Below are 23,747 nucleotides of genomic sequence, written 5' to 3' on the forward strand. Positions count from 1 at the left end.
CTTCCCAGACGGAGCCCCTTCCTTCCTCTCCCCCTCGTCCCCCTCTCCATCCCCCCCCATCTTACCTCCTTCCCTTCCCCACAGCACCTGTATATATGGATATATGCCTGTACAGATTTATTATTCTATTTATTTATTTTACTTGTACATATCTATTCTATTTCTTTTATTTTGTTAGTATGTTTGGTTTTGTTCTCCGTCTCCCCCTTTTAGACTGTGAGCCCGCTGTTGGGTAGGGACCGTCTCTATACGTTGCCAACTTGGACTTCCCAAGCGCTCAGTACAGTGCTCCGCACACAGTAAGCGCTCAATAAATACGATTGATTGATTGATTGATTGGTCCCTTCTCAAACCGGCCGACCCGTGGTATCCAATGGCTTCCGCCCCGTCATTATTCCGGGCCCACCCTGTCCCGCCGCCTGTTCTGCCTCCTGTCCCTCCTTCTCCGGCCGCCGGCCCAGTCCCCTGCCAGGAGTGCCTGTTTTTGTAGTTTTTGTAGTTTACTGTTTTTGAAGTGTACTGTTTTTGTAGTTTATTTTATTTTGTTAGTATGTTTGGTTTTGTTCTCTGTCTCCCCCTTTTAGACTGTGAGCCCACTGTTGGGTAGGGACTGGCTCTATATGTTGCCAATTTGTACTTCCCAAGCGCTTAGTACAGTGTTCTGCACATTGTAAGTGCTCAATAAATACGATTGATGATGATGATGATGATGTAGTTTAACACTATGAGCCCCGGATTCATTCATTCATTCATTCAATCGTATTTATTGAGCGCTTACTCTGTGCAGAGCACTGGACTAAGCGCTTGGGAAGCACAAGTCGGCAACATCTAGAGACGGTCCCTACCCAACAACGGGCTCACAGTCTAGAAGGGAGAGACAGACAACAATACAAAAACATGTACTCCCCAGCGCTTAGAACAGTGCTTTGCACATAGTAAGCGCTTAACAAATACCAACATTATTATTATTATTATTATTATTATTATGTAGACAGGTGGGACAGGGACTGTGTCCAACCTGATTACCCCCGTGCTTAGAACATTGCCTGCCGCCCGGTGAGTGCTTAACAAACGCCATTTTTAATTGATTCAGCTTCAGTCCATTCTAAAATTGTTGCTATTTTTACCATTAAAATGATCACCATTAATTAGCTAGCTTCCCTTCTATTTGTTCTGACGACTTGACACCCGTCCGTACGTTTTTGTTTTGTTGTCTGCCTCCCCCTTCTAGACCGTGAGCCCGTTGTCGGGCGGGGGCCGTCTCCAGACGTTGCCAACTTGGACTCCGTTGCTCCGCCAGTGAGCTGTGTGACTTCGGGCAAGGCACTTCGCTTCTCTGGGCCTCAGTTCCCCCGTCTGTGAAATGGGGAAGAGGACCGTGAGCCCCCCGTGGGGCAACCTGATCACTCTGCAACCTCTGCACACAGTAAGCGCTCAATAAATACGACTGAATGAATGAATGAATGCCCACCCCTCCCTTCCACCACTTCAACCGGGAATGCCGCGCCCCGGCCAAGCACGGATGCCCGTCACTTCTTCCCGGCCACCAGCCCACGTTATCCTCCTTCTTGGCACCCCAACCTCCCTCTTAGCTCCCCCCCGGGATGACCAACACCCCACCCACGGCAGGACCCCTCTCTCCATCTCCCGGCACGCAAAAGAGAGCGCGAGCGTCCACACCCGCTCCGCAGACCGGCAGGGACCGTCCCTCCTTCCACGCGTGCTGCAGAATAATTACTATTATTACGGTATTTGTTAAACACTGCGCGCCAACCACCGTACGAGGTGCTGGGGCGGCTCCCGGCAAATAAGGCCGGACCCAGTCCCCATCCTCCTTTTTACAAATAAGGGAAACTGAGGTCCGGAGAAGCGACCTGCCCGAGGTCACGCAACGGGAAGGCGGCGGAATCAAGAGGGGAATTCGTGACCTGGGAGAAGCAGCGTGGCTCGATGGAGCGAGCGCCGGCTGTGGGGCCGGAGGTCATGGGTTCAAATCCCGGCTCCGCCAGTTAGCTGTGTGACCTTGGGCGAGGCGCTTCACTTCTCTGGGCCTCAGTTCCCTCATCTGTAAAATGGGGATTAAGACTGTGAGCCCCCCGTGGGGCAACCTGATCACTCTGTAACCTCCCCAGTGCTTTGAACGTAGTAAGCGCTTAATAAATGCCATTATTATTATTATTATGACCTTCTGACACCCAAGCCTGGGGTTCTCTCCGCTCGGCCATGCTGCAGACTGTGACAAATGGCGTTTGTGCCTCGGTTTCTCTCCGGCTAGGAGGGCTGACATACCACCCCACATGCCCACGGTGACGTCCCTCCCCGGAGAGGAGGTCCCCAAGGCCGGAAGGATGGGCAGAGCTTGTTCCTCCGCCAGCCCCGATCCCGTCCCTCTCGCTTCTTTTTTCAAAAATGGGATTTGTGGAGCTTTTAGCCGTGCTAAGCGCCGGGTAGATACAAAGTAATCGGGTTGGACACAGTCCCACGTGGGGCTCACGGTCTTACTCCCCATTTTACAGATGAGATAACCGAGGCCCAGAGACTAAAGCCACTTGCCCAAGGTCACGGCAGGCGCGTGATGGGAGTCCCAGGACCGTGCTCCGTCCGCTTACTCGGACCGTGGCCTGGGCCTCGTTCACCCGCACGTGTCCTCGGACGCGCGCGCCGACGGACACGCGGAGAGGCGCGGACGTCCCGGAGGCACGTGCTAATCTCTCTGCGGGCCAGAACCCGTCTTCCGCTCTCCCGTTTGCTCCCAAGAGCTCAGTCCGGTGCCGTGCGCGGGGCAGCCGTCCCGGATACTCCCAGATCTCACGGTAGGAGCGGGGCGGGACCGGACGGGGAAAACGGACACCCAGACACACCCGCCCGCGTATACGCGCGTCGCTCGCACCTCCCGCGGTCCCCGGGTGACGCTTCTCCCAGTCGGGAGGCCGCCACCGGGCCGGACTACCGTGGGAGCGAGGGGAGGCGGAGAGGTTCGTGTGTCGGGTGCGAGGAACCGGTCCCCCACCCCCAGAGCTCCGCCCGTGCTTAGTCCAGTGCCAGCGTTTAGCCTCTGGTCAGCGCCTCGCACGTGCCCTTACCGTCGTTAACGTCGCTCCGCGTGCCCGCGCCACGGGGGCTCTCCCCCACGGGACAAACCACAGCGACACGGCACGTTTCACAACTCTTTGCTCCATTGGGGACGGCGGGGGACACGGACGGCGGGCCGGGGACGGGGAGGGGTGGGCGGGCGGCGGGGAGGACCCTCCCCTCCCTACCGCTCCGAGCAGTCCCAGGTGTGTAAATACCGGAGGGGCCGGGGGGAGAGGGGGCCGCGCGGAGCCGGGCGGGCGGGGGGTTAGGAGGGCTGGGCCCCCAGCAGTCTCTCGATGGCGGCGTTGATGTCCCCGCCGGTGGCGATCAGGGCCTGCACGTTGGCCTCCCGGTCGATGAAGCCCATGGCGCTCAGCTGCTCCAGCTGCTGCTGGTACTGGACTTCGGGGGTCTGCGCCTGGCCGGGGGGGGGGGGGGAGGCGGCGGGCCGGACGGTGAGGGCAGGGGGCCCGGGGGCGGCCGCCCCCCGCCCCCCTCCCGCGCCCCGGGGGTCCCGCGCGGTACCTGTCCCCCGCCGCCCGCTCCGGCCAGCAGCTGCACCATCTGCTGCATGAGCTGCTGCTGGGGGCTGGCCCCGCCGGGCGCGGCGCTCCCCGCGGGGGACGGCGCCGTGGTGGACGGGGCCGCCGCGGCGTCCGCAGCGGGGATCCGGGGCGCGGCCAGGTTGCCGAGGCTGGGGGGACGGGAAGGGGCGGTGAGAGGGCGGCCGTCCCCCCGTCCCGGTGCCCGCCCCCGGCCCCCGCCCCGGCCCTACCTGGGCACCAGGCCGGGGGCTTCCGTCTGCAGCGTCTGCAGCCCCTGCTGGATCTGCAGCAGAGCCTGCATGGCCCGCGGGTTGGTCAGGACCGACAGGGACTCCGGGTTCTGCATCTGCGGCGGAGGCGGGCGGGCGTCAATCAATCAATCAATCAATCGTATTTATTGAGCGCTTACTATGTGCAGAGCACTGGACCAAGCGCTTGGGACGTCCAAACTGGCAACACATGGAGACGGTCCCTACCCAACAGTGGGCTCACAGGCTAAAAGGGGGAGACGGAGAACAGAGCCAAACATACCAACAAAATAAAATAAATAGGATAGAAATGTACAAGGTAAATAAATAGAGTAATAAATATGTACAACCATATATACGTATATACAGGTGCTGTGGGGAAGGGAAGGAGGGAAGAGGGGGGGGTGGAGAGGGGGACGAGGGGGAGAGGAAGGAAGGGGCTCAGTCTGGGAAGGCCTCCTGGAGGAGGGGAGCTCTCAGCAGGGCCTTGAAGGGAGGAAGAGAGCGAGCTGGGCGGAGGGGTGGAGGGCCGGGGGTACCGGGACGGGAGAGCCCAGGAGAGGAAGGGGCGCGAAACCGAGAGGCGAGGACGGGGAGGTGGAGGGGAGACTCCCCAGAGGGAAGGGGGCCGTCCCCCCGCTCCCCGGCCGCTCACCTCCTCACCGGGCCTCGTTCTCGCCCGTCCCGCCGTCGACCCCCGGCCCACGTCCTCCCTCTGCCCATCATCATCATCATCATCAATCGTACTTATTGAGCGCTTACTATGTGCAGAGCACCGGACTAAGCGCTTGGGAAGTACAAGTTGGCAACATATAGAGACAGTCCCTACCCAACGGTGGGCTCACAGTCTAAAAGACCATCCGCCAAGCTAGCCCTCTTCCTCCCTTCAAAGCCCTACTGAGAGCTCACCTCCTCCGGGAGGCCTTCCCACACTTCCCCTCTTCCCCATCCCCCCCTCCTTCCCCTCCCCACAGGACTCGTATATATCTGTACAGATTTATTACTCTATTTTCCTTGCACTTATTTACTATTTCAATCAATCAATCAATCCTATTTATTGAGCGCTTACTGTGTGCAGAGCACTGGACTAAGCGCTTGGGAAGTACAAGTCGGCAACACATGGAGACGGTCCCTGCCCAACAGCGGGCTCACAGTCTAGAAGGGGGGGAATTTATTTATTTTGTGAATGACGTGCATCTAGCTGTAATTATCTTCTGACGATTCTGACACCCGTCTACATGTTTCGTTTTGTCGTCCGTCTCCCCCTTTATATGTTTGCACGTGTTTATTACTCTATTTTACTTGTACATATCTATTCTATTTATTTTATTTTGTTAGTATGTTTGGTTTTCTTCTCTGTCTCCCCTTTTTAGATTGTGAGCCCACTGTTGGGTAGGGACTGTCTCTATATGTTGCCAACTTGTACTTCCCAAGCGCTTAGTACAGTGCTCTGCACACAGTAAGCGCTCAATAAATACGATTGATTGATTGATTGTGAGCCCGCTGTCGGGTAGGGATTGTCTCCAGATCAATCAATCAATCGTATTTATTGAGCGCTTACTGTGTGCAGAGCACTGGACTAAGCGCTTGGGAAGTCCTAGTTGGCAACATATCATCAATCGTATTTATTGAGCGCTATCATCATCATCATCATCATCAATCGTATTTATTGAGCGCTTACTATGTGCAGAGCACTGGACTAAGCGCTTGGGAAGTCCAAATTGGCAACATATAGCGACAATCCCTACACAACAGTGGGCTCACAGTCTAAAAGGGGGGAAGACAGAGAACAAAACCAAACATGCTAACAAGATAAAATAAATAGAATAAATACGTACAAGTAAAATAGAGTAATAAATACGTGCAAACATATATACATATATACAGGTGCTGTGGGGAAGGGAAAGAGGTAAGGCGGGGGGGGATGGAGAGGGGGAGGAGGGGGAGTGCTCTGCACACAGTAAGCGCTCAATAAATACGACTGAATGAACGAATGAATGTCGGGTAGGGACCGTCTCTATATGTTGCCGACTTGGACTTCCCAAGCGCTTAGTACGGTGCTCTGCACATAGTAAGTGCTCAATCAATACAAATCCGATCGAATGAACAGACAGAACGACAGCCCACTGGTCCTGCCCCTCGCCGCTCTACTCTCAAACTGGACGCCTCCGACGGACTGGGGAGCTTACTGGAGGTTGGCCGGACAGGGGCACTCATTCATTCATTCCACCGTATTTACTGAGCGCTTACTGTGTGCAGAGCACTGTCTCTACATGTCGCCAATTTGTGCTTCCCAAGCGCTTAGTACGGTGCTCTGCACATAGTAAGCGCTCAATAAATACGATTGATGATGATGTTCTAAGCGCAAACTGGCAACATGGAGAGACGGTCCCTACCCGACGGCGGGCTCGCGGTCTGGAAGGACTGAATGAATGAATAAATCCCGTCTGGACTACGGCACCAGCCTTCTCTCTGATCTCCCATCCTCGTGTCTCTCTCCACTTCAATCCATACTTCATGCTGCTGCCCGGATTATCTTTGTCCAGAAACGCTCTGGGCATGTTACTCCCCTCCTCAAAAACCTCCAATGGCTACCGATCAATCTGCACATCGGGCAGAAACTCCTCACCCTGGGCTTCCAGGCCGTCCATCCCCTGGCCCCCTCCTACCTCACCTCCCTTCTCTCCTTCTCCAGCCGGGCCCGCACCCTCCGCTCCTCCACCGCTAATCTCCTCACCGTACCTCGCTCTCGCCTGTCCCGCCATCGACCCCCGGCCCCCGTCCTCCCCCGGGCCTGGAATGCCCCCAATCCCTCTGCCCATCCACCAAGCTCGCTCTCTTCCTCCCTTCAAGGCCCTGCTGAGAGCTCACCTCCTCCAGGAGGCCTTCCCACACTGAGCCCCTTCCTTCCTCTCCCCCTCGTCCCCCTCTCCATCCCCCCATCTTACCTCCTTCCCTTCCCCACAGCACCTGTATATATGTATATATGCTTGTACATATTTATTACTCTATTTATTTATTTATTTTACTTGTACATTTCTATCCTATTTATTTTATTTTATTGGTATGTTTGGTTCTGCTCTCTGTCTCCCCCTTTTAGACTGTGAGCCCACTGTTGGGTAGGGACTGTCTCTATGTGTTGCCAATTTGTACTTCCCGAGCGCTTAGTACAGTGCTCTGCACATAGTAAGCGCTCAATAAATACGATTGATTGATTGATTGATTGATTGAATAAATGAAAGGCGGGGAGGGCGGATGGGGAGGTGGAGGGGTTTGAGACTAGAGGGGGTGCGGAGAGGTCCCCGGGGTGGGGAAGAGGCCGAACCTGCTGCAGGAAGACGGGGAGCTGCAGGCGCAGCTGCTCCTGGAGCTGGGGGCTCCCCGACAGCAGGGGCACGTTCACCATCATCTAAAGGGGTGGGGGGCACGGAGACACCCATCACGGGGGCGCCCGGCCGGCCCCCCGCGCCCCCCGCCCCGTCCCCGCGGGCCCCCCGCCGCTACCTGGGCCGCCAGGTCGGGGTTCTGGGAAAGCGCCTGCATCAGGCCTCGCATGTACGGGGCCGACAGCACGCTGCGCATCAGCTGCGGGTTCTCGGCCACCTGCTGCAGGAGGCCTTGCATCTCGGGGCTGTTGAACATCCCTGCGCCCGGCGGCGAGGCCGAGTCAGCGCCGCCGGCCCCCCGGCCCCGCTCCCCGGCCCGGCCCGGCCTCCCAACCGCCGCGGGCGGGTCCTTACCGGCGCCCAGGCTGGCCGCGTTGATGCCGAACGGGTTGGAGACGGTGGGGGCGGCGGGGCCCCCCGGGCCCCCCGAGCCCTCGCCCGCCGGCCCCGCCTGGGCCGCGGGCGGGGAGGGGCTCCAGGGGTTGGGGAGGGGCTCGCGGTTCTCCGTGCGCAGCGGCTGGGAGGCCGCGCCGTCCGAACTGGCCGCCAGCGAGGAGAAGGGGTTGCTGCCGAACTGAGGGCGGGGGGGGAGGACGACGGGCCGCGGTCACCACGGCGGGACGGCCACGCGTCGTGGGGGAGACGGGACGGGTGACACCGAGCGCGGGAAGGGGCGGGAGGAGGAGGGCGGGCAGGGCGCGTGCCCCTACCTGCTCTCGGGTGGCACTGAACATGGGCTCCTGGATGTCGGTGTACATGCGGCGCAGGGCGTTGTAGCCGCCGGGGATGCTCTCCAGGTTGCTGAGCGCCCGGTCCTGGTTGCGCATCATCTCCTGCATCATGGCCGGGTTGCGGGCCAGCTCCATCGTCTGGGGAGGCCGCGGCGGGGGGTCAGGCGGGGGCGGCGGCCCCCCGTCCCCCCCCCGTCCCCCCGGCCCCGGCGGGGCCCGACCTGGCGCATGAGCTCGGGATTGTTGAGCATGTGGCTGATCTCGGGGTTCCGCTCCATGAGCTGCTGCATCTGGGGGTTGGCCATGATCATGTGGCGCATGAGCTGCGGCTGGGCCATGACGTCCTGCACCAGGGGGTTCTCCATGATCTGCGTCAGCAGCTCCGGGTCGGACATGAGCTGCCGCTGCATCTGCTGCTGCAGCTCCATGAAGTTGGCCGAGCCCAGGCCCAGGCTGCTCAGTCCCAGGAGCCCGCCGAAACCGGCTGGGGATGGCGGGGGGGGGGGGGTCAGCGGACGCGACCGGGCCGGGGGGCGGGAGGGGACCCGGAGGGACCGGTCGGCGGCCGTCACCCGCCCCCCCCGTCGCGGGTACTCACAGAGGATGGACGCCGAGGCGGGGGCGGCCCCCTCACCCACCCCGGCCCCCGGCCTCCGGCCCCCGCCGCCCGCGTCCGCGGGGGCGGCCCCCGAGGTGGACGGCTGGGCCGGGGCCGCGGGCGAGGAGGGGGCGTCCGCGGGCGCCGAGGGGGCGTCCGGGCCCGGGACGCTCGCGTCGGCTGGGCCGGCGGCCGGGGGCTCCTGGGCTCTGGGAGAGGGGGGAAGAGGAGAGGAGAGCGGACGAGGCCCGTGACCCCGGGGCCGCCGCTTCCGCACCGCCCGCTCCGGGCCCTCAACGCGGCGCCCCTCTCCTTCTCTCCCGGGCGCTTAAATCAGTGCTCCGCACACAGGAAGAGCTCGATAAATCACCATCATCATCGTCGATCGTATTTATTGAGCGCTTACTGTGCGCAGAGCACTGGACTAAGCGCTTGGGAAGGACAAATTGGCAACGTATACAGTCCCTACCCAACAGTGGGCTCACAGATAAATGCCACCGTTGGGTTCTTCCCATTGCATCTCCCAGTGCTTTGCACATAGTAAGCGCTTAACAAATGCCATTATTATTATTATTATTATTATCTCCCTCGCATCTCCACTGCCGCTTGTCAGCTGTGTGGCTTCGGGTCGGCTACTTAACTTCTCCGGGCCTCAGTTCCCTCATCTGTAAAATGGGGATTAAAGACTGGGAGTCCCGCGTGGGACAACCCGATGACGTTGTATCTCCCCCAATCAATCAATTGTACTTATTGAGCGCTTACTGCGTGAAGAGCACTGGACTAAGCGCTTGGGAAGGACAAATTGGCAACGTATACAGTCCCTACCCAACAGTGGGCTCACAGATAAATGCCACCGATGGGTTCTTCCCATTGCATCTCCCAGTGCTTTGCACATAGTAAGCGCTTAACAAATGCCATCATTATTATTATTATTATTATCTCCCTCGCATCTCCACTGCCGCTTGTCAGCTGTGTGGCTTCGGGTCGGCTACTTAACTTCTCCGGGCCTCGGTTCCCTCATCTGTAAAATGGGGATTAAAGACTGGGAGTCCCGCGTGGGACAACCCGATGACGTTGTATCTCCCCCAATCAATCAATCGTACTTCTTGAGCGCTTACTGCGTGAAGAGCACTGGACTAAGCGCTTGGGAAGGACAAATTGGCAACATATAGAGACAGTCCCTACCCAACAGTGGGCTCACAGATAAATGCCACCGATGGGTTCTTCCCATTGCATCTCCCAGTGCTTTGCACATAGTAAGCGCTTAACAAATGCCATTATTATTATTATTATTATCTCCCCCGCATCTCCACTGCCACTTGTAAGCTTTGGGTCGGCTACTTAACCTCTCCGGGCCTCAGTTCCCTCATCTGTAAAATGGGGATTAAAGACTGGGAGTCCCGCGTGGGACAACCCGATGACCTTATATCTCCCCCAATCAATCAATCAATCGTATTTATTGAGCGCTTACTGCGTGCAGAGCACTGGACTAAGCGCTTGGGAAGTACAAGTTGGCAACATATAGCTAACCCAGCGCTTAGTACAGTGCTTGGCACATAGTAATAATAATAATAATAATGGCATTTATTAAGCGCTTACTATGTGCAAAGCACTGTTCTAAGCACTGGGGAGGTTACAAGGTGATCAGGTTGCCCCACAGGGGGGGGGGAGCTCACAGTCAATCCCCATTTTACAGATGAGGTAACTGAGGCACAGAGAAGTTAAGTGACTTGCCCAAGGTCACACAATTGGAGGAGCCAGGATTTGAACCCATGACCACTGACTCCAAAGCCCGTGCTCTTTCCACTGAGCCACGCTGCTTCAATAGTAAGCGCTTAACAAATACCATCACGGTGACGACGCTGATTATTATGACTGCGCAGCTCGCCTAGGGGCAAGAGCCCGGGCTTGGGAGTGAGAGGACGTGGGTTCCAATCCCGGCCCCGCCGCCTGTCTGCTGTGTGACTCTGGGCCAGTCGCTTCACTTCTCTGGGCCTCAGTTCCCTCGTCTGTCAAATGGGGATGAAGACCGTGAGCCCCACGGGGGACAGCCCGATTACTCTGCATCTACCTCAGCGCTTAGAACAGTGCTTGGCACCTAGCAAGCGCTTAACAACTACCGTCGTGATTATTGTTATTGTCTCCCATGCACTTTGGACAGCACGCTGCGAACGATGGACACTCAGTAGACATTATAATAATAATGGCATTTGTTACCATCCCTCCTCTTCCTCCCAGGTGTCTGAGAGACACCATCCTAGAGTGCTTTGCACATAGTAAGTGCTTAACAAATACCATCATGATTATTATTATTATTATTATTATCCCTCCTCCATCCCTCCTCCTCCTCCCAGGTCTCTGGGAGACCCAATCCTTCCTCCTCCTCCCAGGCCTCTGGGAGACACCATCCCTCCTGTGGCTCAGTGGAAAGAGCCCGGGCTTGGGAGTCGGGGGTCATGGGTTCTAATCCCGGCTCCGCCACGTCTGCTGTGTGACCTGGGGCAAGTCACTTAACTTCTCCGAACCTCAGTGACCTCATCTGTAAAATGGGGATTAAGACTACGAGCCCCACGTGGGACAACGTGATCACCTTGTATCCCCCCGGCGCTTAAAACGGTGCTTTGCACATAGTAAGCGTGTAACAAATGCCATTATTATTATTATTATCCCTCCTCCTCCTCCCAGGTCTCCGGGAGATGCTATCCCTCCACTGAGAAGCAGCATGGCTCAGCGGAAAGAGCCCGGGCTTTGGAGTCATTCATTCATTCATTCAATCGTATTTATTGAGTGCTTACTGTGTGCAGAGCACTGGACTAAGCACTTGGGAAGTACAAGTCGGCAACATGTGGAGACAGTCCCTACCCAAGTTGAGGGAGGAAGGAAGGGGAAAGATTGGGGGAAAGAAAAGAAAGTTGAGGGAGGAAGGAAGGGGGAAAATTGAGGGACAAGAAAGAAAGGTGAGGGAAGAAGGAAGGGGGAAAATAGGAGGAAAGAAAAGAAAGTTGAGGGAGGAAGGAAGGGGAAAGATTGAGGGAATGAAAAGAAAGTTGAGGGAAGAAGGAAGGGGAAAGAAAAGAGAGTTGAGGGAGGAAGGAAGGGGGAAAATTGAGGGAAAGAAAAGAAAGTTGAGGGGGGAAGGAAGGGGGGAAATTGAGGGAAAGGAAAGAAAGTTGAGGGAGGAAGGAAGGAGGAAAATTGAGGGAAAGGAAAGAAAGGTGAGGGAGGAAGGAAGGGGGGAAATTGAGGGAAAGGAAAGAAAGTTGAGGGAAGAAGGAAGGGGAAAGAAAAGAAAGTTGAGGGAGGAAGGAAGGGGAACAGTGAGGGAAAGAAAAGACAGTTGAGGGGGGAAGGTAGGGGGAAAATTGAGGGAAAGGAAAGAAAGTCGAGGGAAGAAGGGAGGGAAAAGAAAAGAAAGTTGAGGGAGGAAGGAAGGGGAACACTGAGGGAAAGAAAAGAAAGTTGAGAGGGGAAGGAAGGGGGAAAATTGAGGGAAAGGAAAGAAAGTTGAGGGAGAAAGGAAGGGGGAAAATTGAGGGAAAGAAAAGAAAGCTGAGGGACGAAGGAAGGGGAACACCGAGGGAAAGAAAAGAAAGTTGAGGGGGGAAGGAAGGGGGAAAATTGAGGGAAAGGAAAGAAAGATGAGGGAGGAAGGGGGAAAATTGAGGGAAAGGAAAGAAAGTTGAGGGAAGAAGGGGAAAGAAAAGAAAGTTGAGGGAGGAAGGAAGGGGGAAAATTGAGGGAAAGGAGAGAAAGTTGAGGGAAGAAGGAAGGGAAAAGAAAAGAAAGTTGAGGAAGGGAGGAAGGGGAACACTGAGCGAAAGAACAGAAAGTTGAGAGGGGAAGGAAGGGGGAAAATTGAGGGAAAGGAAAGAAAGGTGAGGGAGGAAGGAAGGGGGACAATTGAGGGAAAGGAAAGAAAGTTGTGGGAAGAAGGAAGGGGAAAGAAAAGAAAGTTGAGGGAAGAAGGAAGGGGAACACTGAGGGAAAGAAAAGAAAGTTGAGAGGGGAAGGAAGGGGGAAAATTGAGGGAAAGGAAAGAAAGTTGAGGGAGAAAGGTAGGGGGAAAATTGAGGGAAAGAAAAGAAAGCTGAGGGATGAAGGAAGGGGAACACCGAGGGAAAGAAAAGAAAGTTGAGGGGGGAAGGAAGGGGGAAAATTGAGGGAAAGGAAAGAAAGTTGAGGGGGGAAGGAAGGGGGAAAATTGAGGGAAAGGAAAGAAAGTTGAGGGAAGAAGGAAGGGAAAAGAAAAGAAAGTTGAGGGAGGAAGGAAGGGGAACAGTGAGGGAAATAAAAGAAAGTTGAGAGGGGAAGGAAGGGGGAAAATTGAGGGAAAGGAAAGAAAGTTGAGGGAAGAAGGGGAAAGAAAAGAAAGTTGAGGGAGGAAGGAAGGGGAACATTAAGGGAAAGGAAAGAAAGTTGAGAGGGAAAGGAAGGGGGAAAATTGAGGGAAAGGAAAGAAAGTTGAGGGAGAAAGGAAGGGGGAAAATTGAGGGAAAGAAAAAGCAGAGGGACAAAGGAAGGGGAACACCGAGGGAAAGAAAAGAAAGTTGATGGGGGAAGGAAGGGGGAAAATTGAGGGAAAGGAAAGAAAGGTGAGGGAGAAAGGAAGGGGGAAAATTGAGGGAAAGGAAGGAAAGTTGAGGGAAGAAGGGGAAAGAAAAGAAAATTGAGGGAGGAAGGAAGGGGAACACTAAGGGAAAGAAAAGAAAGTTGAGAGGAGAAGGAAGGGGGAAAATTGAGGGAAGGAAAAGAAAGTTGGGGGAGAAAGGGAGGGAGGAAGGAAGGGGGAAAATTGAGGGAAAGGAAAGAAAGTTGAGGGAAGAAGGGGAAAGAAAAGAAAATTGAGGGAGGAAGGAAGGGGAACACTAAGGGAAAGAAAAGAAAGTTGAGAGGGGAAGGAAGGGGGAAAATTGAGGGAAAGAAAAGAAAGTTGGGGAGAAAGGAAGGGGGAAAATTGAGGGAAAGAAAAGAAAGTTGAGGAAGGAAGGAAGGGGAAAGATTGAGGGAAAGAAAGTCAGAGGTCATGGGTTCAAATCTCAGGTCCGCCAATTGTCAGCTGTGTGACTCTGGGCAAGTCACTTCATTTCTCTGTGCCTCAGTTCCCTCAACTGTAAAATGGGGATTAGGACTGTGAGCCCCCCGTGGGACAACCTGATCACCTCGTAACCTCCCCAGCGCTTAGAACAGTGCTTTGCACAGAGTAAGCACTTAATAAATACCATTATTATTATTATTATTATTATCCCTCCTCCTCCTCCCAAGTCTCTGGGAGACACCATCCCTCTTCCTCCTCCCAGGTCTCTGGGAGACACTATCCCTCCTCCATCCCTCCTCCTCCTCCCAGGTCTCTAGGAGACACTATCCCTCCTCCATCCCTCCTCCTCCTCCTCCCAGGTCTCTAGGAGACACTATCCCTCCTCCATCCCTCCTCCTCCTCCTCCCAGGTCTCTAGGAGACACTATCCCTCCTCCTCCTCCTCCCAGGTCTCTGGGAGACACTATCCTTCCTCCATCCCTCCTCCTCCTCCCAGGTCTCTGGGAGACACTATCCCTCCTCCTCCACCCAGGTCTCTAGGAGTCACTATCCCTCCTCCATCTCCCAGGTCTCTGGGAGACACTATCCCTCCTCCACAGTCTCTGGCAGACACCATCCCTCCTCCTCCTTCCAGGTCTCTGGCAGACACCATCCCTCCTCCTCCTCCGCCTCCTTCCAGGTCTCTGGGAGACACCATCCCTCCTCCTCCTCCTAGGCCTCTGGCAGACATCATCCTTCCTCCATCCCTCCTCCTCCTCCCAGGTCTCTGGGAGACAACATCCCTCCTCCATCCCTCCTCCTCCTTCCAGGTCTCTGGCAGACACCATCCCTCCTCCATCCCTCCTCCTCCTCCCAGGTCTCTGGGAGACACTATCCTTCCTCCATACTTCCTCCATCCCTCCTCCTCCTCCCAGGTCTCTGGCAGACACCATCCCTCCTCCATCCTTCCTCCTCCTCCCAGGTCTCTGGGAGACACTATCCTTCCTCCATCCTTCCTCCATCCCTCCTCCTCCTCCCAGGTCTCTGGCAGACACCATCCCTCCTCCATCCCTCCTCCTCCTCCCAGGTCTCTGGGAGACACTATCCTTCCTCCATCCCTCCTCCATCCCTCCTCCTCCTCCTCCCAGGTCTCTGGCAGACACCATCCCTCCTCCATCCTTCCTCCTCCTCCCAGGTCTCTGGGAGACACTATCCTTCCTCCATCCTTCCTCCATCCCTCCTCCTCCTCCCAGGTCTCTGGCAGACACCATCCCTCCTCCATCCCTCCTCCTCCTCCCAGGTCTCTGGGAGACACTATCCTTCCTCCATCCCTCCTCCATCCCTCCTCCTCCTCCTCCCAGGTCTCTGGCAGACACCATCCCTCCTCCATCCCTCCTCCTCCTCCCGGGTGTCTGGCTGCAGCTTGCGGGAGGGTGGGCAGAGTCCCGAAATGGGGCGGGGAGGGGGGCTCCGACCCCAGGGGCAGAGCCGGGGAGGTGGAGGCACGGAAGGAGGATGGGTGGGTGCGGAGCCTGTCGTTGGGTGGGGACCGTCTCCCTCTGTTGCCGACTTGTCCTTCCCAAGCGTTTAGCGTGGCTCAGTGGAAAGAGCCCGGGCTTGGGAGCCCGAGGTCATGGGTTCAAATCCCAGCTCTGCCAATAGTCAGCTGGGTGACTTGGGGCAAGTCACTTCACTTTCATTCATTCATTCATTCAATCGTATTTATTGAGCGCTTACAGTGTGCAGAGCACTGGACTAAGCGCTTGGGAAGTACAAGATGCCAACATCTAGAGACGGTCCCTACCCAACAGCGGGCTCACAGTCTTCTCTGGGCCTCATCTGTTAAATGGGGATGAAGACTGTGAGCCCCCCGTGGGACAACCTGATCACCCTGTATCCTCCCCAGTGCTTAGAACAGTGCTTGGCACATAGTAAGCGCTTAACAAACACTACCATTATTATTATTATTCTCTGTGCCTCAGTTCCCTCGTCTGTCAAATGGGGATGAAGGCTGTGAGCCCCCCGGGGGACAACCCTGTATCCTCCCCAGCGCTTAGAACAGCGCTTGGCACTGTTAAGTAAGCGCTTAACAAATACCATTATTATTATTATTATTATTATTCTCTGTGCCTCAGTTCCCTCGTCTGTCAAATGGGGATGAAGACTGTGAGCCCCCCCGTGGGACAACCCTGTATCCTCCCCAGCGCTTAGAACAGCGCTTGGCACTGTTAAGTAAGCGCTTAACAAATACCATTATTATTATTATTATTATTCTCTGTGCCTCAGTTCCCTCATCTGTCAAATGGGGATGAAGACTGTGATTATTATTATTATTCTCTAGGCCTCAGTTCCCTCGTCTGTCAAATGGGGATGAAGACTGTGAGCGCCCCGGGGGACAACCCTGTATCCTCCCCAGCGCTTAGAACAGTGCTTTGTACATAGTAAGCACTTAACAAATACTACCGTTATTATCATTATTCTCTGTGCCTCAGTTCCCTCGTCTGTCAAATGGGGATGAAGACTGCGAGCCCCCCGGGGGACAACCTGATCACCCTGTAAACTCCCCAGCGCTTAGAACGGTGCTTGGCACATAGTAAGCGCTTAATAAATGCCATTATTACTATTATTATTATTATTATTATTCTCTGGGCCTCAGTTCCCTCGTCTGTCAAATGGGGATGAAGACTGTGATTACTATTATTATTCTCTGTGCCTCAGTTCCCTCGTCTGTCAAATGGGGATGAAGACTGTGATTATTATTATTATTCTCTGTGCCGCAGTTCCCTCGTCTGTTAAATGGGGATGAAGACTGTGAGCACCACAGGGGACAACCTGATCACCCTGTATCCTCCCCAGCGCTTAGAACGGTGCTTGGCACATAGTAAGCGCTTAATAAATGCCATCATTATTATTATTATGATTATTTAGTCCAGTGCTCCACACCCAATCAGAGCCCAATCAATACGATTGAATGAATGCGGGGTGGGGGGTGGGAATTATTATGATTATGACTATTTAGTCCGGTGCTCCGCACCCAATCGGAGCTCAATCAATACGATTGAATGAATGCGGGGTGGGGGGTGGGAATTATTATGACTATGACTATTTAGTCCGGTGCTCCGCACCCAATCGGAGCTCAATCAATACGATTGAATGAATGCGGGGTAAATGCCATCATTATTATTATTATGATTATTTAGTCCGGTGCTCCGCACCCAATCAGAGCCCAATCAATACGACTGAATGAATGTGGGGTGGGGGGTGGGAATTATTATGACTATGACTATTTAGTCCGGTGCTCCACACCCAATCGGAGCTCAATCAATACGATTGAATGAATGCGGGGTGGGGGGTGGGAATTATTATTATGACTATTTAGTCCGGTGCTCCGCACCCAATCGGAGCTCAATCAATACGATTGAATGAATGCGGGGTGGGGGGTGGGAATTATTATGATTATGACTATTTAGTCCGGTGCTCCGCACCCAATCGGAGCTCAATCAATACGATTGAATGAATGCGGGGTGGGGGGGTGGGAATTATTATGACTATGACTATTTAGTCCGGTGCTCCGCACCCAATCGGAGCTCAATCAATACGATTGAATGAATGCGGGGTGGGGGGGTGGGAATTATTATGATTGTGACTATTTAGTCCGGTGCTCCGCACCCAGTCAGAGCTCAATCAGTACGATTGACCGAATTTGGGGTGGGCCGTCCCCTCGCCCCCCGGGGCCCCGGCCTCACTTCTGCGGGGTCTTGATGACCAGGTGGACGGTCAGCCCGTCCTTGACTCCGTGCTGCTTGAGGGTGTCTCCGTCCTTCAGGATCTTCCCCGCGAAAATCAGCACCAGCTGGTCCTGCTGCGCCTTGAAGCGGCGGGAGATTTCTTCCTTGAACTGAAATGGAGGGGAGGGATGGATGGAGGGATGGATTCATTCATTCATGCAATCGTATTTATTGAGCGCTTACTGTGTGCAGAGCACTGGACGGAAGCGCTTGGGAAGTCCAAGTTGGCAACATCTAGAGACGGCCCCTACCCAACAGCGGGCTCACAGTCTAGAAGGGGGAGACAGACAACAAAACAGAACGTATTCATTCACTCATTCAATCGTATTTATTGAGCGCTTACTGTGTGCAGAGCACTGGACTAAGCGCTTGGGAAGTCCAAGTTGGCAACACATAGAGACGGTCCCTAACCAACAGCGGGCTCACAGTCTAGAAGGGGGAGACAGACAACAAAACATATTAACAAAATAAAATAAATAGAATATGTACAAATAAAATAAGTAAATAAATAGAGTAATCAATTCATACATTCATTCATTCAATTGTATTTAATGAGCGCTTACTGTGTGCAGAGCACTGGACTAAGCACTTGGGAAGTCCAAGTTGGCAACATAGAGAGATGGTCCCTACCCAACAGTGGGCTCACAGTCTAGAAGGGGGAGACACAGAACAGAACAAAAGATATTAACAAAATAAAATAAATAGAATAAATATGTACAAATAAAATAGAGTAATAAATTCATTCATTCATTCAATCATATTTATTGAGCGCTTACTGTGTGCAGAGCACTGGACTAAGCGCTTCGGAAGTCCAAGTTGGCAACATAAAGAGACGGTCCCTACCCAACAGCAGGCTCACAGTCTAGAATATGTACAAATAAAATAAATAAATAGAGTAATAAATTCATTCATTCATTCAATTGTATTTATTGAGCGCTTACTGTGTGCAGAGCACTGTACTAAGTGCTTGGGAAGTCCAAGTTGGCAACATATACAAACGGTCCCTACCCAACAGTGGGCTCACAGTCTAGAAGGGGGAGACAGAGAACTAAACAGAACGTATTAACAAAATGAAATGAATAGAATAAATATGTACAAATAAAATAAATAAATAAATAAATAGAGTAATAAATTCATTCATTCATTCAATCGTATTTATCGTATTTCTCCCCCTTCTAGACTGTTCTCCCCCTTCTAGACTGTGAGCCCACTGTTGGGTAGGGACCGTCTCTCTATGTTGCCAACTTGTACTTCCCAAGCACTTAGTCCAGTGCTCAGCACACAGAAAGCGCTCAATAAATATGACTGAATGAATGAATTTATTGAGCGCTTACTGTATGCAGAGCACTGGACTAAGTGCTTGGGAAGTCCAAGTTGACAACATAGAGAGACGGTCCCTACCCAACAGCGGGCTCACAGTCTAGAAGGGGGAGACAGACAACAAAACAGAACATATGAACAAAATAAAATAAATAGAACAAATATGTACAAATAGAGTAGTAAATTCTTTCATTCATTCATTCAATCATATTTATTGAGCGCTTACTGTGTGCAGAGCACTGGACTAAGCACTTGGTAAGCCCAAGTGGGCAACATCTAGAGACAGTCCCGACCCAACAGCGGGCTCACAGTGAACAGAACAAAACATAGTAACAAAATAAAATGAATAGAATAAATGTGTACAAATAAAATAGAGTAATAAATTCATTCATTCATTCATTCAACCGTATTTATTGAGCGCTTCCTGTGTGCAGAGCACTGGACTAAGCGCTTGGGAAGCCCAAGTGGGCAACATCTAGAGACGGTCCCTACCCAACAGCGGGCTCACAGTGAACAAAACAAAACACATTAACAAAATGAAATGAATAGAATAAATATGTACAAATAAAATAGAGTAATAAACTCATTCATTCACTCATTCAATCGCATTTACTGAGCGCTTACTGTGTGCAGAGCACTGGACTAAGCGCTTGGGAAGTCCAACTTGGCAACATCTAGAGACGGTCCCTACCCGACAGCGGGCTCACAGTCTAGAAGGGGGGAGACAGACCACAAAACAGAACGTATTAACAAAATGAAATGAATAAAATAAATATGTACAAATAAAATAAATAAACAGAGTAATTCATTCATTCATTCATTCAATCGTATTTATCGTATTTCTCCCCCCTTCTAGACTTTTCTCCCCCTTCTAGACTGTGAGCCCACTGTTGGGAAGGGACCGTCTCTAGATGTTGCCCACTTGTACTTCCCAAGCGCTTAGTCCAGTGCTCTGCACACAGAAAGCGCTCAATAAATACGATTGAATGAATGAATGAATTTATTGAGCGCTTACTGTATGCAGAGCCCTGTACTAAGCGCTTGGGAAGTCCAAGTTGGCAACACCTAGAGACGGTCCCTACCCAACAGTGGGCTCACAGTCTAGAAGGGGGAGACAGACAACAAAACAGAACATATGAACAAAATAAAATAAATAGAATAAATATGTACAAATAAAATAGAGCAGTAAATTCCTTCATTCACTCATTCAATCATATTTATTGAGCGCTTACTGTGTGCAGAGCACTGGACTAAGCGCTTGGGAAGTCCAAGTGGGCAACATCTAGAGACGGGCCCTTCCCAACAGCGGCCTCACAGTGAACAGAACAAAACATAGTAACAAAATAAAATGAATAGAATAAATGTGTACAAATAAAAGAGTAATAAATTCATTCATTCATTCAACCGTATTTATTGAGCGCTTACTGTGTGCAGAGCACTGGACTAAGCGCTTGGGAAGCCCAAGTGGGCAACATCTAGAGACGGGCCCGACCCAACAGCGGCCTCACAGTGAACAAAACAAAACATACTAACAAAATAAAATGAACAGAATAAATGTGTACAAATAAAATAGAGTAATAAATTCATTCATTCATTCATTCAACTGTATTTATTGAGCACTTACTGTGTGCAGAGCACTGGACTAAGCGCTTGGGAAGCCCAAGTGGGCAACATAGAGCGACGGTCCCTACCCAACAGCGGCCTCACAGTGAACAAAACAAAACATATTAACGAAATAAAATGAATAGAGTAAATGTGTACAAATAAAATAGAGTAATAAATTAATTAATTCATTCATTCAACCATATTTATTGAGCGCTTCCTGTGTGCAGAGCACTGGACTAAGCGCTTGGGAAGCCCAAGTGGGCAACATAGAGAGACGGTCCCTACCCAACAGCGGCCTCACAGTGAACAAAACAAAACATATTAACGAAATAAAATGAATAGAGTAAATGTGTACAAATAAAATAGAGTAATAAATTAATTAATTCATTCATTCAACCGTATTTATTGAGCGCTTACTGTGTGCAGAGCACTGGACTAAGTGCTTGGGAAGTACAAGTTGGCAACATATAGAGACGGGCCCTACCTAACAGCAGCCTCACAGTGAACAGAACAAAACATAGTAACAAAATAAAATGAATAGAATAAATGTGTACAAATAAAATAGAGTAATAAATTCATTCATTCATTCATTCAACTGTATTTATTGAGCGCTTCCTGTGTGCAGAGCACTGGACTAAGCGCTTGGGAAGCCCAAGTGGGCAACATCTAGAGACGGGCCCTACCCAACAGCGGGCTCACAATGAACAAAACAAAACATAGTAACAAAATAAAACGAATAGAATAAATGTGTACAAATAAAATAGAGTAATAAATTCATTCATTCATTCATTCAACCGTATTTATTGAGCGCTTCCTGTGTGCAGAGCACTGGACTAAGCGCTTGGGAAGCCCAAGTGGGCAACATAGAGAGACGGGCCCTACCTAACAGCGGCCTCACAGTGAACAAAACAAAACATAGTAACAAAATAAAACGAATAGAATAAATGTGTACAAATAAAATAGAGTAATAAATTCATTCATTCATTCATTCAACCGTATTTATTGAGCGCTTCCTGTGTGCAGAGCACTAGACTAAGCGCTTGGGAAGCCCAAGTGGGCAACATCTAGAGACGGGCCCTACCCAACAGCGGCCTCACAGTGAACAAAACAAAACATAGTAACAAAATAAAACGAATAGAATAAATTTGTACAAATAAAATAGAGTAATAAATTCATTCATTCAACCGTATTTATTGAGCGCTTACTGTGTGCACAGCACTGGACTAAGCGCTTGGGAAGCCCAAGTGGGCAACATCTAGAGACGGGCCCTACCCAACAGCGGCCTCACAGTGAACAAAACAAAACATATTAACAAAATAAAATGAATAGAGTAAATGTGTACAAATAAAATAGAGTAATAAATTAATTCATTCATTCAACCGTATTTATTGAGCGCTTACTGTGTGCAGAGCACTGGACTAAGTGCTTGGGAAGTACAAGTTGGCAACATATAGAGACGGGCCCTAACAGCAGCCTCACAGTGAACAAAACAAAACATATTAACGAAATAAAATGAATAGAGTAAATGTGTACAAATAAAATAGAGTAATAAATTCATTCATTCATTCATTCATTCAACTGTATTTATTGAGCGCTTCCTGTGTGCAGAGCACTGGACTAAGCGCTTGGGAAGCCCAAGTGGGCAACATCTAGAGACAGTCCCGACCCAACAGTGGCCTCACAGTGAACAGAACAAAACACAGTAACAAAATAAAATGAATAGAATAAATGTGTACAAATAAAATAGAGTAATAAATTAATTCATTCATTCATTCAACCGTATTTATTGAGCGCTTACTGTGTGCAGAGCACTGGACTAAGCGCTTGGGAAGCCCAAGTGGGCAACATCTAGAGACGGGCCCTACCTAACAGCGGCCTCACAGTGAACAAAACAAAATATATTAACGAAATAAAATGAATAGAGTAAATGTGTACAAATAAAATAGAGTAATAAATTAATTAATTCATTCATTCAACCGTATTTATTGAGCGCTTCCTGTGTGCACAGCACTGGACTAAGCGCTTGTCTCCCCCTTTTAGACTGTGAGCCCACTGTTGGGTAGGGACTGTCTCTATGTGATGCCAATTTGTACTTCCCAAGCGCTTAGTCCAGTGCTCTGCACATAGTAAGCGCTCAATAAATACGATTGATTGATTGATTGATTGATTGATTGGGAAGCCCAAGTGGGCAACATCTAGAGCCGGGCCCTACCCACCAGTGGGCTCACAGTCTAGAAGGGGGAGACGGAGAACAAAACCAAACATACTCACAAAATGAAATAAATAGAATAGATAGGTACAAGTAAAATAAATCAATAAATAGAGTAATAAATCTGTACACACATATATCCATATATACAGGTGCTGTGGGGAGGGGAAGGAGGTAAGATGAGGGGGGAGAGGAAGGAGGGATGGAGGAGGGAGGGATGGAGGGATGGAGGGAGGGCTGATGTCGGGGCCCACCTCTCTGACGGACGCCCCCTCCCCGATATCGATCTCCTCCTTGTCCTTGGGGGTCTTCACGGTGACGCGGATCGGGGGTCCCCGCTGGGGCCCGGCGGCGGGCTCCGCCATGGCTCCGGCCGCGGCTCCGGCCCCGTCCGGCCCGTCCGGCCCCCGGCCCCCGGCCCGACCCCTCACCCGCCCCGGCCCCGAGCACAAATCCACCCCGCGGCTCCGCCGCCCCCGCCGGGCCCCGCCGGCGCCACAGCGCCCCCGCCCGCCTCGGAGGACGCGCTGCGGCCCGGACCCGACGACGCCTGCGCAGGAGCGAGGCACGCGGCCGGAGCCCGGGGGCGCGCGTGCGCGAGCGCGCAAGGAGTTCTGGGAGCGGCCCACGTGAGGCGCACGCGCGATCCCGACTGGATTACTGCATCAGGCTCTTCTCTCATCTTCCTTCTCCTTCCTTTCTTCTCCTTCCTTCCTTTTCCTTCCTTCCTTTTCCTTCCTTCCTTTTCCTTTTCCTTCGTTCCTTCCTTCCTTTTCCTTCGTTCCTTCCTTTTCCTTCCTTCCTTCCTTTTCCTTCCTTGGGGGTGTACCATATACACATGGTATATATGTTTGTACATATTTATTACTCTATTTTACTTGTACATATCTATTCTATTTATTTTATTTTGTTAGTATGTTTCCTTTTGTTCTCTGTCTCCCCCTTCTAGACTGTGAGCCCACTGGTGGGTAGGGACCGTCTCTACATGTTGCCAACTTGTACTTCCCAAGCGCTTAGTACAGTGCTCTGCATACAGTAAGCGCTCAATAAATACGATTGATTCCTTCCTTCCTTTTCCTTCCTTCCTTCCTTCCTTTTCCTTCCTTCCTTCCTTTTCCTTCCTTGGGGGTGTACCATATGCACATGGTATATATGTTTGTACATATTTATTACTCTATTATTTTCCTTGTACATATGTATTCTATTTATTTTATTTTGTTAGTATGTTT

At 51.9% G+C, this 23,747-nt stretch overlaps 1 protein-coding gene across 2 annotated transcripts; it reads right to left on the reverse strand.

Annotated features, from left to right (window-relative positions):
- Positions 1–3,273: 3,273 nt before the first annotated feature.
- On the reverse strand, positions 3,274–22,916 carry UBQLN4 (ubiquilin 4). 2 transcript variants are annotated; one of them, XM_038768627.1, is made up of 11 exons: positions 22,773–22,916; positions 17,343–17,494; positions 8,584–8,792; positions 8,207–8,469; positions 7,965–8,123; positions 7,609–7,828; positions 7,373–7,512; positions 7,194–7,277; positions 3,851–3,966; positions 3,601–3,769; positions 3,275–3,493 (listed from the first exon to the last, which is right to left on the reverse strand). In XM_038768627.1, exons 1-11 carry the CDS (start codon positions 22,881–22,883, stop codon positions 3,341–3,343), a joined length of 1,776 nt encoding a protein of 591 aa, XP_038624555.1. In that variant the 5' UTR covers positions 22,884–22,916; the 3' UTR covers positions 3,275–3,340. The 2 variants fall into 2 exon arrangements, with proteins under 2 accessions (XP_038624553.1, XP_038624555.1); XM_038768625.1 differs by having other exon boundaries at positions 3,274–3,493; positions 7,373–7,828.
- Positions 22,917–23,747: the final 831 nt, after the last annotated feature.

Source organism: Tachyglossus aculeatus, chromosome Y4 (genome assembly GCF_015852505.1).
Source record: "Tachyglossus aculeatus isolate mTacAcu1 chromosome Y4, mTacAcu1.pri, whole genome shotgun sequence".
NCBI classification, from domain to species: domain Eukaryota; kingdom Metazoa; phylum Chordata; class Mammalia; order Monotremata; family Tachyglossidae; genus Tachyglossus; species Tachyglossus aculeatus.